The sequence below is a fragment of the Xyrauchen texanus genome, chromosome 23, assembly GCF_025860055.1.
Source record: "Xyrauchen texanus isolate HMW12.3.18 chromosome 23, RBS_HiC_50CHRs, whole genome shotgun sequence".
Classification (NCBI taxonomy): domain Eukaryota; kingdom Metazoa; phylum Chordata; class Actinopteri; order Cypriniformes; family Catostomidae; genus Xyrauchen; species Xyrauchen texanus.
In genome coordinates, this window is record NC_068298.1 from 1,127,811 (window position 1) to 1,144,560 (window position 16,750).

The following is a 16,750-nucleotide window of genomic DNA, read 5'->3' on the forward strand; positions in this document are numbered from 1 at the left end:
TCTCTAGGACTTACGGTTTTTGCTAGCCAGACACTTTTGTGGGTTGGATCCCTCTAATAATGTCCTATTTTTAAAACTTTTTTTGTTGTGTATTTTTTACTTTTCTGTTTAGGGTCCGAATGCTTTGGTGACGTACGCCATCATCAGCGGAGCAGACGACAGTTTCCGTATCGATCCCGAATCTGGCGAGCTGATCGCCACCAAGCGCCTGGACAGAGAGCGCCGCTCGAAGTATTCGTTACTTGTGCGTGCCGACGACGGTCAGCAGTCATCAGACGTACGAGTCAACATCACCGTCAGCGACATGAACGATCACGCGCCCAAGTTTTCCCGCTCTGTATATTCGTTTGATATTCCAGAGGACATGACTCCAGGTACAACACTGATTAGAAATTAAACGTTCCTCTGTACTTTGGTACTTTGACGTAAAGACTCTGTTGTCATTTTGCATTCAGGTTCTATCGTGGCAGCGATCTTGGCCAGTGACTCTGACTCGGGGTCAAATGGTGAGATCACGTACTTGATAGAGGAAGACGACGAAGACTCAACCTTCCTCCTGAATCCGGTCACCGGTGTGTTTAACGTCACTCGTTCTCTGGACTACGAGTCTCGGCGGTTCTTCATCCTGATGGTCCAGTCCCGGGACGGAGGCGGACTCTCCAGTTCCGTCCGTGTCTACTTCAACCTGTTGGACGTCAACGACAACCCGCCAGTCTTCAACAGCTCCATGTACAGCACATCAATCCTCGAGAGTTTGAGTCCAGGAGCGGCCGTCCTCACCGTCCGCGCGACAGACGCGGATGACGGTAGGATACAAACTTGCGTTTAAATGTTTTCGACAGCTAACAAAACAACATTCGTTCATTTCCCGGACCAGATTCCATACAGTCCATGCCAACCTAGAAAATATGTTGCTGACATGATACTTTCATTGGCATTAACTCGTTATTTCAATTGTTATATAATTACATTTTATTGTAAATTACAATTTTTATTTCACATTAATATTTAAATTATGTATTTAATCTAATAAAATTGTATTATATATTAAATGACATTTTATTAACGTTTGTATTTATTTTATTTAATATTTTATTATATTATTTTATATTTTTCCACACAAATATTAGCTCAATTATCTTTGAATTATTTTTCATATTTAATTTATTTTTATTTACCAAAATAAATTACATTACATTTATTATTGTTTAATAATTACTTTAGTATTTTATTTGATACATTTTCACATATATTTTGGGTAAAACACTAACGCTAACCTTAACCATTCTAATAAGGTTAAATTATTTTGAATTGTTTATTTTGTAAATATTTTTAATAATGAACTGATTTTTATTTATGAAATTAAATTAAATTTGCATCTATTTTATTTTATTATTTATTCTTATTATTTTTCACACAAATATCGGGTAAAATACTTTTAAATTTTTATTTGGTTAAATTTCATATTTTTTAGTTAATTAATATTAAATTAGTATTTATCAAATTACATTAAATTTAAATTTATTTCTATTTTATCATTTTATTATTTTTCACACAAATATCATGTAAAATACTTAATTTCAATTAGGTAAAATTGTATATTTTTTAGTTAATATCAAATTAAATTAAATTTAATTTATTTCTATTTTATTATTTTTCACACAAATATTGTGTAAAATACTTTTAATTCGGTTAAATTTACTATTTTTTTGTTAATGAATATTACATTTGTATTTAGCAAATTAAATTTACATTTATTTTTATTTATTTATTATTTTGTTTATTATTTTATTATTTTTCACACAAATATCGGGTAAAATACTTAATTTCAATTAGGTTAAATTTTATACTTTTTAGTTAATATCAAATTAAATTTAAATTTATTTCTATTTTATTATTTTATTATTTTTCACACAAATATCGGGTAAAATACTTTTAATTCGGTTAAATTTAATATTTTTTTGTTAATTAATATTAAATTAGTATTTACCAAATTAAATTAAAATTTATTTCTATTTTATTATTTTATTATTTTTCACACAAATATCATGTAAAATACTTTTATTTCGGTTAAATTTAATATTTTTTTGTTAATTAATATTCCATTTGTATTTATCAAATTAAATTAAAAGACATTAATTTTTATTTTATTAATTATTTAATTTTTTTTATTTTATTATTTTTCACACAAATATCGGGTAGAATACTTCATTTAATTCAGTTAAATTTTATATTTTTAGTTAATTAATATTAAATTTGTATTTATCAAATTAAATTAAATTTACATTTATTTATATTTTATTCATTATTTAATTTTTAATTGTATTATTTTTCACACAAATATCGGTTAAAATGCTTACATTTAAATTAGGTTACATCATTTTTTTATTATTGAATATTTTATTTTTATTTAGCGAATTAAATTTAATTAAAATATATTTGAATTTTATTAATATTTTTATTTTTTTTTATTATTTTTCACACAAATATTAGGTAAAAAAATAGTTGCTATTTTTATCAATACTTTTCTATATTAAATGAAATATAATCACCATTTCTCACCATTGTTTGCTTCAGAAGTAAATTAAAAGTGTCATGCCGTTCATTTCCACACTTTTACCTGAAGTCAGCTGTTTTACTCTGCAATTCTTTGCTGCAGTTTATCTCGTAATGTTTTAACATTTTGTTGTTGTTGTTGTTTTTCAGGGCTGAATGCACAGCTGCAGTACACTATAGTGTCCGGTGACCCGCAGTCGCAGTTCACCATAACGAACACGGGCGTCTTACAGACCAAGAACGTCTTAGACCGAGAGACTCAGTCATTCTACAACCTGGTTATCACCGTTAACGACTTAGCCCCGCCTCCCATGACCCGCTTCACCAGTACCACCCAGGTGTCAATCATACTCCTGGACGTCAACGACTGCCCGCCCACTTTCACCTCTCAGAAGATGGCGTACATTCAGGAGAACACCCCAGTGGATACCGTTGTGTTTACCGCGCAGGCCACCGACGCGGACAGCGGGCCAAACAGCTACGTGGAATATTCACTGAAGGGGCCATTCGGAAACAAGTTCAGCATCGGGAACATCGACGGCGGAGTCATGCTGGTCGGGGAGTTGGACCGAGAGGAGATGGCGAATTACACGCTAGCAGTCGTGGCCACCGATAAAGGTGAACCGTCTCTTTCGTCCACCATGGAGGTCACCATGATCGTTCTGGACGTGAACGACAACACGCCGAGCTTCTCGCAGAACATCTACGACATCGAAATCGAGGAAAACACGTTCACCGGAACCGACGTCCTCCAGGTTTCTGCCAGCGACGCAGACGAGGGAACCAATGGGCAGATTCGGTTTTCCATTGCTAGTGGAAACGTGAATTCCGATTTTCGGATTGACTCCGTAACGGGAGTTATCTCAGCGGCAAAACTCCTCGATCGCGAGACGCGGTCTTCATATTCTCTGGTTGTTCAGGCAACAGATCGGGGCAGTAGCCCCCGGACGGATCGCGCCACCGTTAACATCGTCCTTTCGGATGTAAATGACTGTTCGCCAACATTTGAGTTGTCGCCATACACCGTCATCGTACAGGAGAACCTGGGAAACCTGCCCAAAAACATCCTACAGGCAAGTCCCAGAATTAAGCTCTTCATATTGAAGGTGGTGAATTTGGTTCTCACACGCCGAATCATTCTTCATTATTGTTGCGCTTGACTCGTACTGAAGATATTTGCAATGTTGTGTTAAAAGGTCGTGGCCCGTGACGATGACCTGGGCACTAACGGTCAGGTCAGTTATACTCTCAGTGGTGGGAACGATGCGGGAGCGTTCAGTCTCTCCTCGAGCGGTCAACTCAACCTCATCAGAACACTGGACAGGGAAACTCAGGACAAATACACTCTCATCGTCACCGCGCATGATGCAGGTAAGAACAGCGGCTTTAAATCAATGCTGTTATTGTATTTGAGTCACTGAACTGACAGAAATGGTCACTTGATGGTCACTTCATCTTACGTAACCATGGCAACATTTTGGTGAAAGAAAATAAAGAGCTTCTTTACCCATTTGGCTGCAGTTTCTCACCGAAATGTCCAGCAGGGGGCGCCAAAAGCGAGTGAAATAGTGTTGTATTCAATCAAAAGAGGTGAACAAAACATCCCTACCCTAAACACCTAAACCTGACCGATAGTGGCCAAAAGTGGCAGCAAACACTTACTTCCTGTCGCTTCTATGACTCTTCTGTGTCACATGTCAGTTTGCATGTTTGGCTGGTTTGAGTGATGGTCTTCTGAATCCAAAGTCCAAATTACTTGAGAACTTGACAAATTGTTTACTTTATTAATACAAATTAGTATTCGTTTTTAATGTGGCATTGAAATGGGATTGTGCAATCTGATCACGTGACTCGTTGTGCATGACACCGCGGAGACTCACAGCATGTGGAGACTCATGCTACTCTCCACGATCCACACACAACTCACCACACGCCCCATTGAGAGAACCACTAATCACCACCACGAGGAGGTTACCCCATGTGACTCTACCCTCCCTAGCAACCGGGACAATTTGGTTGCTAAGGAGACTCACAGCATGTGGAGGCTCATGCCTCTCTCCACGATCCACTCACAACTCACCACACGCCCCATTGAGAGCGAGAACCACTAATAGCAACCACGAGGAGGTTACCCTATGCGACTCTACCCTCCCTAGCAACTGGGCCAATTTGGTTGCTAAGGAGACTCACAGCATGTGGGGGCTCATGCTACTCTCCACGACCCACACACAACTCACCACATGCCCCATTGAGAGCGAGAACCACTAATCACGACCACAAGGAGGTTACCCCATGTGACTCTACCCTCCCTAGCAACCGGCCCAATTTGGTTGCTAAGGAGATCTGACTCAGGAATCGTCACTCAGCACGCCCTGGATTCAAACTCACGACTCCAGGTGTGATAGTCAGCGTCAATACTCGCTGAGATACCCAGACTCCTCCCACAATGATGTCTTGAAAGTTTAAACTCAAAACAGTTTGTTCTGGTTTTCTGAATGTTGGCAGGCGACTCGTTCTTTGTCCTGAAATAATCACTCACATTTGACACAGTCGTATAAATGTTTATTACAAATTAAACATGATTAATGTTGCGAATGTTTACTCGTGTTTACGCTGCTCTCAAGACGTTTCCCCAGCACTGTAGCAATCGCAGGATGACCTCATGACATGACTGTCTTTCTGTCTGTCTCATGGAGCTGAAGGGAAGACAGTATTTCTGATATTGTGGCATCATGAACATTCAGGGTTTGTGGTAAAGTTGCAATTTTTTTTTACTCATTTGTAGCATTTATTACTGTTTGAAGTCCTCTTGTAGTGTCAAGGTTTCCTGCTCCACTGTACCTTTAAGACTTCTATATGCAAATGAGCTCTGTTATGATGTCATTCATCAAGGTGGGTCAAGTCTCTGAATACTGAATTGATACAAATATTAAAAAATAGTCATTATATACTGTATATACACATGCTGGAACCCTATTGTAAGATTTTCTTATTATTAGTGGAGCTTGCAAAACAACACTATTGTAATCTCACATACGAAGTACTAAAACATGCTAAAAACATGCTAGCATCATGCTAACACATGCTAGCATCGCCTAGCGATGTGTTAAAACATGTTAAAAATGTGCTAGCATCATGCTAACACATGTTAGCATCTTCTAGCAAAGTGCTAAAACATGCTAGCATCATGCTAACACATGCTAGCAGCACCTAGCGAAGTGCTAAAACATGCTAAAAACCTGTTAGCATCATGCTAACACACATTAGCTTTGCCTATAACATGCTAAAAACGTGTTAGCACCATGCTAACACATGCTAGCATCACATAGCGAGGTGCTAAAACATGCTAAAAACCTGTTAGCTTCATGCTAAACATATTAGCATCGCCTAGCGAAGTGTTGAAACATGCTTAAACTTCATTAAAAACACATGCTACCAACATTCTAGGACCATCATTTTAGTGCTTAGCAACAACTTATAACATGCTATTTGACAAGTTTTGCCATGGCAAGCACCACTCACATTTTCTTCAGGAAATGTACCTATCTAGTTATTATTATTATTCTCTTCCCTAAATGTAAATGGGCAGCAAAAACTGTAAAATTCCCACCTGACACTAGGTGGCGCTATAATAAGCACTTTTACGTATTTCGTATATCTCGACTTTTTTAACTCTTCCTTGGCCGTTAGTCTGAAAATGTGTATATGCAATCTACAGTCCTCCTGACAAAAATGTATCGATGGAATATTGATACATCAAATTGTTCCGAAGATATTAGCCAAACAATTACGCCATTTGAACACACTTTGATTCATTGATCAATATCTACTCAACGCAACATGCAAACGTAACGAAACCCAGCACACAGTCAACAGGCCATGTTGAGGATGCACGCAAAGTTTCGAACAATTCTGCCCATAGGGGGCGCTACTACAAAACGAAATGTCATAACTTCGCTGTCGTTTGATTGATTTGGTTCAAGTGCTAAAATATTCGTAACATCGATTCGAAAAGTCAAAACAAAATAGCCACTAGCAGCCAATCAAACTTCAGCACCTAATAACTAAATTGTGAATGGCCGATTGTCGCGAAACTTGTAATACACAAGAAGGGTTTCTACATGAAGCTTTATATCAAATTTGTGATAATCGGCCACACGGTGGCGCTATAATAAGCTAATTTGTGTTTTTGCTTATAACTCCGGAATCGTAGTGGCTAGAATAATTATTATTAGCTTCTCCAAATCCTTCAGTGCCCCCAAATCAGATGGTCACACGGATTTCACTTTGATTTTATTTTTAAAAACCGACTTTTCCGAACTCGTCCTAGGCCGTTTCCATGATTAGCACGAAATTTAGCATGCGTCATCTACAGACGATACTTACAAAAATATACACGCCCCACCGAGAGCGAGATCCACATTATAGCAACCACAAGGAGGTTACCCCATGTGACTCTACCCTTCCTAGCAACCGGGCCAATTTGGTTGCTAAGGAGACCTGGCTGGAGTCACTCACCACACGCCCCACCGAGAGCGAGAACCACATTATAGTGACCATGAGGAGGTTACCCCATGTGACTCTACCCTCCCTAGCAACCGGCCCAATTTGGTTGCTAAGGAGACCTGGCTGGAGTCACTCAGCACACCCTGGATTCAAATGCGTGACTGTGACTTGTGAAAATATTATTTTAGAATGCATCAAATGTTAGCATTCATTCTCATGTTGGGTTTAACCAGATTGTGGTCTATACAGTGTGCATATAGAGCGACTCCTGTTCTCCATGATATCCGTCCTGTACGTTTAGTGAGGACTGTTGGAATGCTTTGCTGTAGTTCTTTCTTTTCCGGTTCTAAAGCCCTGACCTTTAACCTCTCTCTTTTTCTTAGTCCCTGGAATTCTCCACAATATCTTTCCATCTCTCTCTCTGAAGGAAAGCTGGCAGCGCTGGTGCTCCGAGGGAGGGAGAGATTTTGGCAGCCTGAACTCATTATTTGGAAATGTGTGTTTTGCTGTGGTGTGGCAGAGAGAGCAGTAATAGGTGCTTTACGAGAGAGAGAGAGAGAGAGAGCGCGATTGAGAGTGAGTGAGAGAGATTGAGAGTGAGTGAGAGAGAGAGAGTGAGTGTGAGAGAGAGAGATTGAGAGAGAGAGAGAGAGAGAGAGTGAGATAGAGAGAGATTGAGAGAGAGAGAGATAGAGAGAGACTGAGAGAGAGAGAGTGAGAGATTGAGAGAGAGAGAGTGAGATTGAGAGAGAGAGAGAGAGAGAGTGTGTGAGAGAGAGAGAGAGAGAGAGAGGGTTTATCCTCTGCGGTGGAAAGATGTTGGCAGAATGTCTGAGGAAAAACATGGACGACTTGGCGGATAGCGACTGAGAGAGAAATCTCAAATGAGTTCTCAATTGTTTCTCCTCGACAGCAGTAGAGATGAAACAGGAGAGCACAAACAGACCAAAATACTGTCAATTCTGTCATCATTCACGCACTCGCACACGCTCACGCACACGCTCATGCACACGCTCACGCACACAAACACACACTCTCACACACTCTCACACACACTCACACACACAATCAAATACACACACACTCACTCAAATACACACACACACACACTCTCACACACACACACACACACACTCACACACACTCACACACACACACACACTCACTCACATACACACACACACACACACACTCAAATACACACACACACACAAACAACAAAAAACAAACAAACAACCGCCATTCGCCACTAAGTGGCGGTGACGTCACCACAACGCTTGTGCCAGGCTGTGTGCACGTTTAGGCCACGTGAAGTGTCAAGCGCCCGCTGGCAGGAGGTCACGGGACAGATCCAACCGGTGACACGGGTCGAATGACTGAGATGACTGGCTGATGCACCACCTGTGCCCCCTACTGTGCCAACTTGCTGTGCTTTAGCCACCCTGCGCTCTGCTCGTTGTTGTGAGCGTCGGTCCTCTGCCCTCCGTTGTTGTTGGAGGGCGAATGCCTCCAACTGGCCAGCAGCATCCTTCACAAGCCTCCTGCAAAGAGGCCGATCTTGACACTGCTGGTACCAGTCATCGGCAAGTCCACTCAGCTCCACATCCTCCTGTACCACATCACTCCATCTCTTCTCCAGCCCGTGCTGCCCGCTTAGCCCCTCTATCCGGCCGAACAAAAACTGTTTAGGCATGCGGTGGCCGGGCATGCGGGCTACATAACCCAGCCAACGCAACCTTGCCTGCCGAAGGAGCTCACCGATGGGACTTTGTCCACATCTTTCAAAGACTTGTGAGCTCCTCACACAATCCAGCCTGGTTAAACCCAGGATGGATCTTAGGCAGGCCAGCCTAAATGTTTCGAGCCGGCGATGATGTTCCATTAGGGGGGTCCATGTTTCACAAGCATAGAGAAGGGAGGGAATGACCGTGGCCGAGAATACTTGAAGCTTTGTGCGGAGCGACAAACCGGGTAGCTTCCACACAGCGTTACACAACCGATGAAAAGATAATGCCGCTCGACTGATTCGGAGTGAGACCTCTGCTGTCAAACCGGAGCTGGTCATAAGCACACTTCCCGGGTATGGAAAACACTCCACTCTCTCCACAACTGCCCCATCACCAATTGGGAGCTGTGGGGGTGTAGTGTCCGGTGGTACATAATACCCAGGAAGGTGCTTAGTTTTGGTTGGGCTGATGGTAAGGCCCCATCTCTTAGTGGCAAGCTCCAGGTTCATCAGCAGCGCCTCCAACTCCTCCTCTGAGTGAGCAGCAATCACCAGATCATCAGCATACATAATGTGGTTGACCAATAGGGAGCCATCCCTTGACCGCACCCGGGCATCGATCAACCTCCCATTATATCTGTACCAGATGGAAATTCCTCCAGTACAGCCATCGAAGGCTTCACGAACCACATGGTCGAAATAGATATTAAATAATGTGGGGGCCAGAGGACATCCCTGTCGCACTCCAAGGTGAACAGGGAATGGCTCTGACTCCCGATCACTTAGTTTTACCTGGGCCCGCTCGCCATCATGAAGGTCCTTAATGATCGCGAGCAGTGGGTCTGGGACTCCGAAAGCACGAAGAACAACCCAGAGCCCAGGCCTACTGATGGTATCATAGGCCTTGACCAGGTCAATAAAGCAGAGATGTAGGTCTTGCTGGAATTCCCTACACCTCTGCTGTAGCAGACGGACAGAGAATATGGCATCTGTGCAAGACCGCCCCTTCCTGAAACCACACTGGGGCTCCGCAAGTCTCTCCTCAGCGTGCCTGGCAAGGCGATGTTGAATAATCCTTGCCAGGACCTTTCCCGGCACACTGAGGAGTGAGATGCCCCTATAGTTATTGCAATCTGAGCGGTCCCCCTTTTTAAAGAGAGGGACCACCAGGGCATCCTTCCAATCCTGCGGAACCCGCCCAGTGGTCCAGACTGTTGTTATGATGTCATGTAGGGCAGTCTGTGCACAAACACCACCCTCCTTCAGCATTTCACTGGGGAGATCATCTCTGCCCGGTGCCTTTCCTGGCCTCAGGCTCTGGATCGCCTTTAGTACTTCCTCCAAAGATGGCACCTCAGCCAGCCACCCACAGGTAGCGACTTCTTCCTTCAATATTTGTGGCACCGCAGCCCCAGCAGTGTCATCCCCACTTTGTCCCACGATGTTTTCCAGTCTCAGGGACTTCCCCTCCCCCAGGACCTCACAGAAATGCTCAGCAAATCTGTAAACCTGTTTCTGGGGGTCAGAGATTGGATCACCGTTCTTTCCCCTAATGATCGTAATAGGTGTGGCGCTGCAAGTAACTTTTTTGATAGAATTAAAGAGCGATTTGTGATCGTGGGCCACCGAGGCAGACTCCATCTCCTCAGCAACCCGCGACCACCAACAATCCTTGCAGCGCCTCACGGCTCTCAGAACCTCCGAGCGAAGGCTGTGGTAAGCCTCCTCATTCTCTGACGTGGGATGCTGTAGACGATGAGAGTGGGCCTGTCGCTTTTCTCACCCAGCCTGAACACCTCCTCTGTCAGCCAGGGTTTCTGAGGAGGTCTGGACCGTGTGCCCGAAACTGCCATTGCAGTTACATGAGCCACAGCCCTAAACCTCGCCCATTTCCCCTCGACATCCAAAGGAGTGGGGGACGATGCCAACCCCAGCTGAAAGCGATGCTGAAATTCTCGCTTGCAACTTTCATCAGCTAGCCTAGACCAGGCCACTATGGGTTTGAAAGGGGTCCTGGGTTTACACCCACCACCGGAGTGGAAGAATGGCAGGCGCATCTTACAGATGACAAGTCGATAGTCAGTGGGCAGATCAGCTCCACGGTAGGTCCTGGTGTCAAGGACATGGGCCCGCATCCGCTGTTCCATCTACTATGTAGTCCACCAGATGTTCTTGCTTGGACACGGCATGCATCCATGATGTTGTGTGGATGCGCCGATGCTGGAACAGTGTGTTGGTAATTACAAGCCCATGGGCTGCACAAAAATCTAGCAGCCTCCTGCCGTTGTTATTTAGCTGATCAGGCCCATGTCTTCCAATCACTCCTGTTTAGGTGCTAGCATCATGACCAACTCGGGCATTGAAATCACCCAACATGATGATTCTATCCCGAGGGGCCACTTTAGCCAACACCTGTGACAGGAGGTCATAGAAGGCATCTGACTCATCGGTCTTTCCCGCATCCCTCCACGGATGTTCGTCTTCGGTGGGGGCATAAATAACCACGACCACCACTCCTCGCCTCTGGTTGATGGGAAGGCGAACCCAAAGTAACCTGGGGCTCAAAGCTTCCCACACCTCACCGCCACGCTCCCACGCTGCCTTCATTCTCTTTTTCAGAAGAAGAGCCACTCCCTGTTGTTTGGCAGTCGCCTGCCCCGAGTAGAGGACAGTCCACCCCTCATAGTGGCAAGAGCCAGAGCCGGTCCACCGGACCTCCTGAACACCACAGAGATCCAGGCGGTACTGGTCCAGCTCCCGACAGAGGAGTGGCAGCCTCTCCTCCGCTGTGAGTGTTTGAACATTCCATGTGGCCATCCGTAGTGGCTTTTTGTTGTTTCTGGAGGAGCCCCGAGGGTGAGGATTCAGTCTCCTGGCTCTGCCTGATGGAGTTTGGCCAGGAGACGTCATAGACGCCTGTCCCCCCAGGGCCTCCGGCACTAGCTTAATTTTAGATTTTCCCGTCCAGAGCCCCCATTTGGCCACTGTAAAGCACCATGACAGAAAAGAGGAGGGAACAGTCTTTATTGGCCCTCCCCTCATGGCGCTGCCTACAACGTTACCTGTCCGGCACCACACGGAGGTAGGGGGTTGTTTAGCCAGACAAAACACACACACACACACTCAAATACATTCACACACACACACTCAAATACACACACACACACACACACACACACACACACACACTCAAATACACACACACACACACTCACACACACTCAAATACACACACACACACACTCACATACACACACACACACACACACACACACACACATACTCACACTCACACACACACACGCTTAGAAGATAACGAATGTTAATGATTCGGGTTCATTTTGAAACTTTCTTGCACTGAATCCACCTTTAAACACTTCCAGAACCCCAAACCCGTCAGTCGCTCGACAGCTTTCATTTGTGTGCTGTTGAGAGCTTCTCTGTCTTCCTGTATACGCCCACATTTCCCTCCTGTAACGTAAAATTAGGTACAGTTAAAGTGTTCATGTAAAGTAACACGTATGACTTTAATCTGTAGGACACAAACGGAGACGTTAAGCAGAAGTTTTCATGTAGGGTCGGCCGTTTGCAGCACACACACACACACTCTGAACACAGCCAAATAAAATATCCTCAGATGAACTCGTGCAGACCTTCCATGCCTCGAGTCTCTCTCTCTCCTGTTTGCTTTGTGTTTTTATATCTGGAACGTCCACATGCACTTGAGAAACTTCCCTCAGGCCCTGCAACCAGAGCTCAGTTTAATTGTTATAGTTTTAATTGTGTGTTTTGGACCAAATCAGTGGGGAGGTTTCACATAACCACAAATACTCTAGAACACAAGCACACAATGTGAACTTTAAATCAACAAACAAGCATCGAACATCTCCACAAGATCATATTTAGCTGTTTAGAGGTTTAAATTAAGAGCTTCTTTACGCATTTTGCTGCAGTTTCTCACTGAAATGTCCAGCAGGGGGCGCCTAAAGCGAGTGAAATGTTGTCGTAATCAGACGAGGTTTTTACGATCTTTATATATGTATATTAGATACAAGTTTTAATGTGTAAAACGTACCTCTCTAACCTAAAACTATAACCTAAACCTAACCAATAGTGTCCTAAACGCAAATGAGAGGTGAACAAAACATACACACTTACTTCAAAACCAACACCTAAAGCTAAATGATTTCACGTGTCTGCTTGGTGTCGAACGGTCTTCCGAGTCCAAAGTCCGACACTCAAATCAGGAGAGCTACCGCGCAAGCTAATCGCATTGGAATAAGCGTGCTAGCATATAGTAACGTGGATAGCATTGGATGTCTTCACGGGTCCTTTTGGTTCCAAAAACCCGAGGTGCAAACCAAGACCGGTGCAGGTTCGGGTCCAAAACTTTGACGAGTGCCTCGGACGCGGGTCGTGACTGATTAGTCGCCTCCTGTCTCGGGTCATTTCAAATACATGTGCTTTTACCGAACGGACCTGAGAAGCCTCGAAATCTTTTCAAATGCCAGCTTTCCATTATCCGTTTCGGTCTGTGGCAGGGCGGAGGACGGGTCGTGATTCCGCACACCCGGCCCCTAATCAGGCTAATTAGCCCTCAAGAGGGATAAAGGCCGACTGGAGACGGCAGTGCGACAGAGAGTTTCCGGGCAGCTTTCCGACACCTGTGTCTGTGTTTGTCTTTTTGTTTACGTTCCTCATTAAACTATTATTTATATTGTCAAGCCGGTTCTCGCCTCCTCCTTTCCATTGATCCCTTTACACTGGTGCCGAAACCCGTCTGGAGGAGGGATGCGCCGTAGTGTAATCCTCGCCACTACCATCCACCCCAATGGAGCAGCCGCGAGTAGCCACCTGCCGGGGGACGGAGGAGCCCGGCTGCCTGAGAGCGGACGAATGACCGCCGACCACGAAGGGAGAAGGGGCTCCTATTGCCGACCGCCTGTAGCAGTCAAGGCCGCTGCCAAGGGTGGGGGAGACAACTACCAGCCGCTAAATGCAGTGGGGTAGTGACGACCGCTGACCATGAGCGGGGAGGGTCTCCCGGCCAACCACCTGGAGCGGGAGAACCACTGCCAGGGGCGGAGGAGTCCCCTTCTGTTTCCCAAGAACGAGGGGCCAGAAGACTGCCTCAGATCCGCCCGGGGAAGAGCGGCTGTCATCCATTGGAGGTTGGAGGAGTGGCTCGGTACTCATTATATTCAAAATGGCTAAATGGCTTTTTTGGCATGAAGGGAACACTTCTTGTTGAGTCGTTCCAAACGAAAGTGAGCAACAGAGTCCGTATATGAAGGGCACTTCCTTACGATTGGTCAAGTGAAGTGTACAGATGATGCTCTTTGCTGTTTGCAAATGGTCCTCGGTACTGTGCCCATGCAATTATTTTGAAAACTGAGGCTACGTCTACATAAAGACGGATATGTTTGAAAGTGCCGTTTACGAAACGCTCTTCGTCCACACTGCCGTCTTTAAGCACTTTCCAAAAGTTGCTCGTCCACACTGAAATGTATAAAAACGCTTAAGTTGGGGGTCTGGGTATCTGAGCGAGTATTGACACTGACTATCACACCTGGAGTCATGAGTTTGAATCCAGGGTGTGCTGAGTGACTCCAGTCAGGTCTCCTTAGCAACCAAATTGGCCCAGTCACATGGGGTAACCTCCTCATGGTCACTATAATGTGGTTCTCGCTCTCGGTGGGGCGTGTGGTGAGTTGTGCGTGGATGCCGCGGAGATTAGCGTGAAGCCATCACATGCACTACGTCTCCACGGTAACACACTCAACAAGTCACGTGATAAGATGCGCCGATTGACGGTCTCAGACGCGGAGGCAACTGAGATTCGTCCTCCGCCACCCGGTTTGAGGCGAGTCACTACGCCACCGTGAGGACTTAGAGCACATTGGGAACGACCAAAAAACGCCTTACTGTGCATGCGGGAAAATTGCCGTTGCATGTACGGTCTGAAACGCAATTGTCCTCGTGTTCTGTCGCCGGACAGCAATTCCGAGTAAACTTCCCATTGCCTTTGAAGGAACGCATCGTGAAGGTTGCACAAAGTAAAATGACATTTTTAACAACCCTATCAACGTGAATATCAGACACAGCAGCGTCGCTATAACACGGGCCGCCATCTTGATTGTTTTGGTTGAATGGATCACCTGACTGCGTCACATGACATCGTTTTCAGATACAATATATTTAAGACAGACCTGTCTTGAGCTCAGAGATGGCAATCGATGGTATTTGCGTCTGTTGAAGTCATCGGTCCACGTTATTTCAACGTAAGTTTTTTTAATAGCGTTTAATAGTGAAATTCCTGGTGAAGAACTACACGTGTTTGTTCACATGGAAAGACATTACACAAGTTGAATGCCCCCTTCATAGTGATCTGCCCTTCATAGGGATGTTCACTTTATAGTGGAACTCACTTATAGATCTATTTTAATAAAGCAATTTGACTGTATGGTCACTCTGTAATGCAGTACAGGTGTGAGAAACTAAACTAAAATAAGACTTTCCTAAAGTCTTTCTTCATTCAGAGCGGTTGAACACACACACACACACACACACACACTCATTATAACACACTGGAGCGCTGCAGTAACAGGGCAACAGATCCTCACACACACAAACATCTCATTTGCCAGTGTTCACTGGAGTTTTATTGACTCTTGTCTGAAGAACTCGCTCTCTTTCTCTCGGTGTTTGAAGAGCGGTTGAGTGTATAGTTTGGAGTTCAGGGCAGTAAATTGATGCCCCATGAATTTACCCTCCTATTCATCTGCTCAGGGCCGGATTTGAACAAACCTCTAATAGAAAGTTTTAAATGCTCTGTGTGGAACTCATCCCGCAGCGTTTGTGCTCCTGACATGAATGATCCCTCAAATCATGTGTCTAGTTGTGTAGAGGTGTGCTGTTACTTTACTATCACAGAGACTCTTTTTCACATGAACCAATAGACAAGTACCCAGCATCCATCCAGACACCCCTAGCAACCATCCAGACAAACTAACAACCACCTAGCAACCATCCAGACACCCTAACAACCACCCAGTAACCCTAAAAACCACCCAGCAACCATCTAGACACCCTAGCAACCACCCAAGTACCATCCAGACACCCTAGCAACCACCCAGCAACCATCCAGACACCCTAACAACCATATAGAAACCATCCAGACACCCTAGCAACAACCCAGACACCCTAACAGCCATATAGAAACCATCCAGACACCCTAGCAACCACCCAGCAACAATCCAGACAAACTAACAACCACCCAGCAACCATCCAGACACCCTAACAACCAAACAGCAACCATCCAGACACCCCTAGCAACCATTCAGACAAACTAACAACCACCTAGCAACCATCCAGACATCCTAACAACCACCCAATAACCCTAAAAACCACACAGCAACCATCTAGACACCCTAGCAACCACCCAAGTACCATCCAGACACCCTAGCAACCACCCAGACACCCTAACAACCATATAGAAACCATCCAGACACCCTAGCAACCACCCAGCAACAATACAGACAAACTAACAACCACCCAGCAACCATCCAGACACACTAACAACCACCCAGTAACCCTAAAAACCACACAGCAACCATCTAGACACCCTACCAACCACCCATGTACCATCCAGACACCCTAGCAACCACCCAGACACCCTAACAACCATATAGAAACCATCCAGACACCCTAGCAACCACCCAGCAACCATCCAGACACCCTAACAACCACCCAGTAACCCTAAAAGCCACACAGCAACCATCTAGACACCCTAGCAACCACCCAAGTACCATCCAGACACCCTAACAACCATATAGAAACCATCCAGACACCCTAGCAACCACCCAGCAACAATCCAGACAAACTAACAACCACCCAGCAACCATCCAGATACCCTAACAACCACTCAGTAACCCTAACAACCACACAGCAACCGTCTAGACA

General features: G+C 44.8%; 1 protein-coding gene across 1 annotated transcript in view; it reads left to right on the plus strand.

The window, feature by feature from the left end:
- The window catches only part of LOC127663202 (protocadherin Fat 4-like), a 49,706-nt gene that overhangs the window by 7,584 nt on the left and 25,372 nt on the right, over positions 1 to 16,750 (plus strand). Inside the window, exons 3-6 of the mRNA XM_052154707.1 lie at positions 113 to 374; positions 456 to 806; positions 2,707 to 3,629; positions 3,753 to 3,927. Of these exons, the coding sequence (XP_052010667.1) occupies positions 113 to 374; positions 456 to 806; positions 2,707 to 3,629; positions 3,753 to 3,927 (1,711 nt within the window). The remainder of the gene's footprint in view (positions 1 to 112; positions 375 to 455; positions 807 to 2,706; positions 3,630 to 3,752; positions 3,928 to 16,750) is intronic.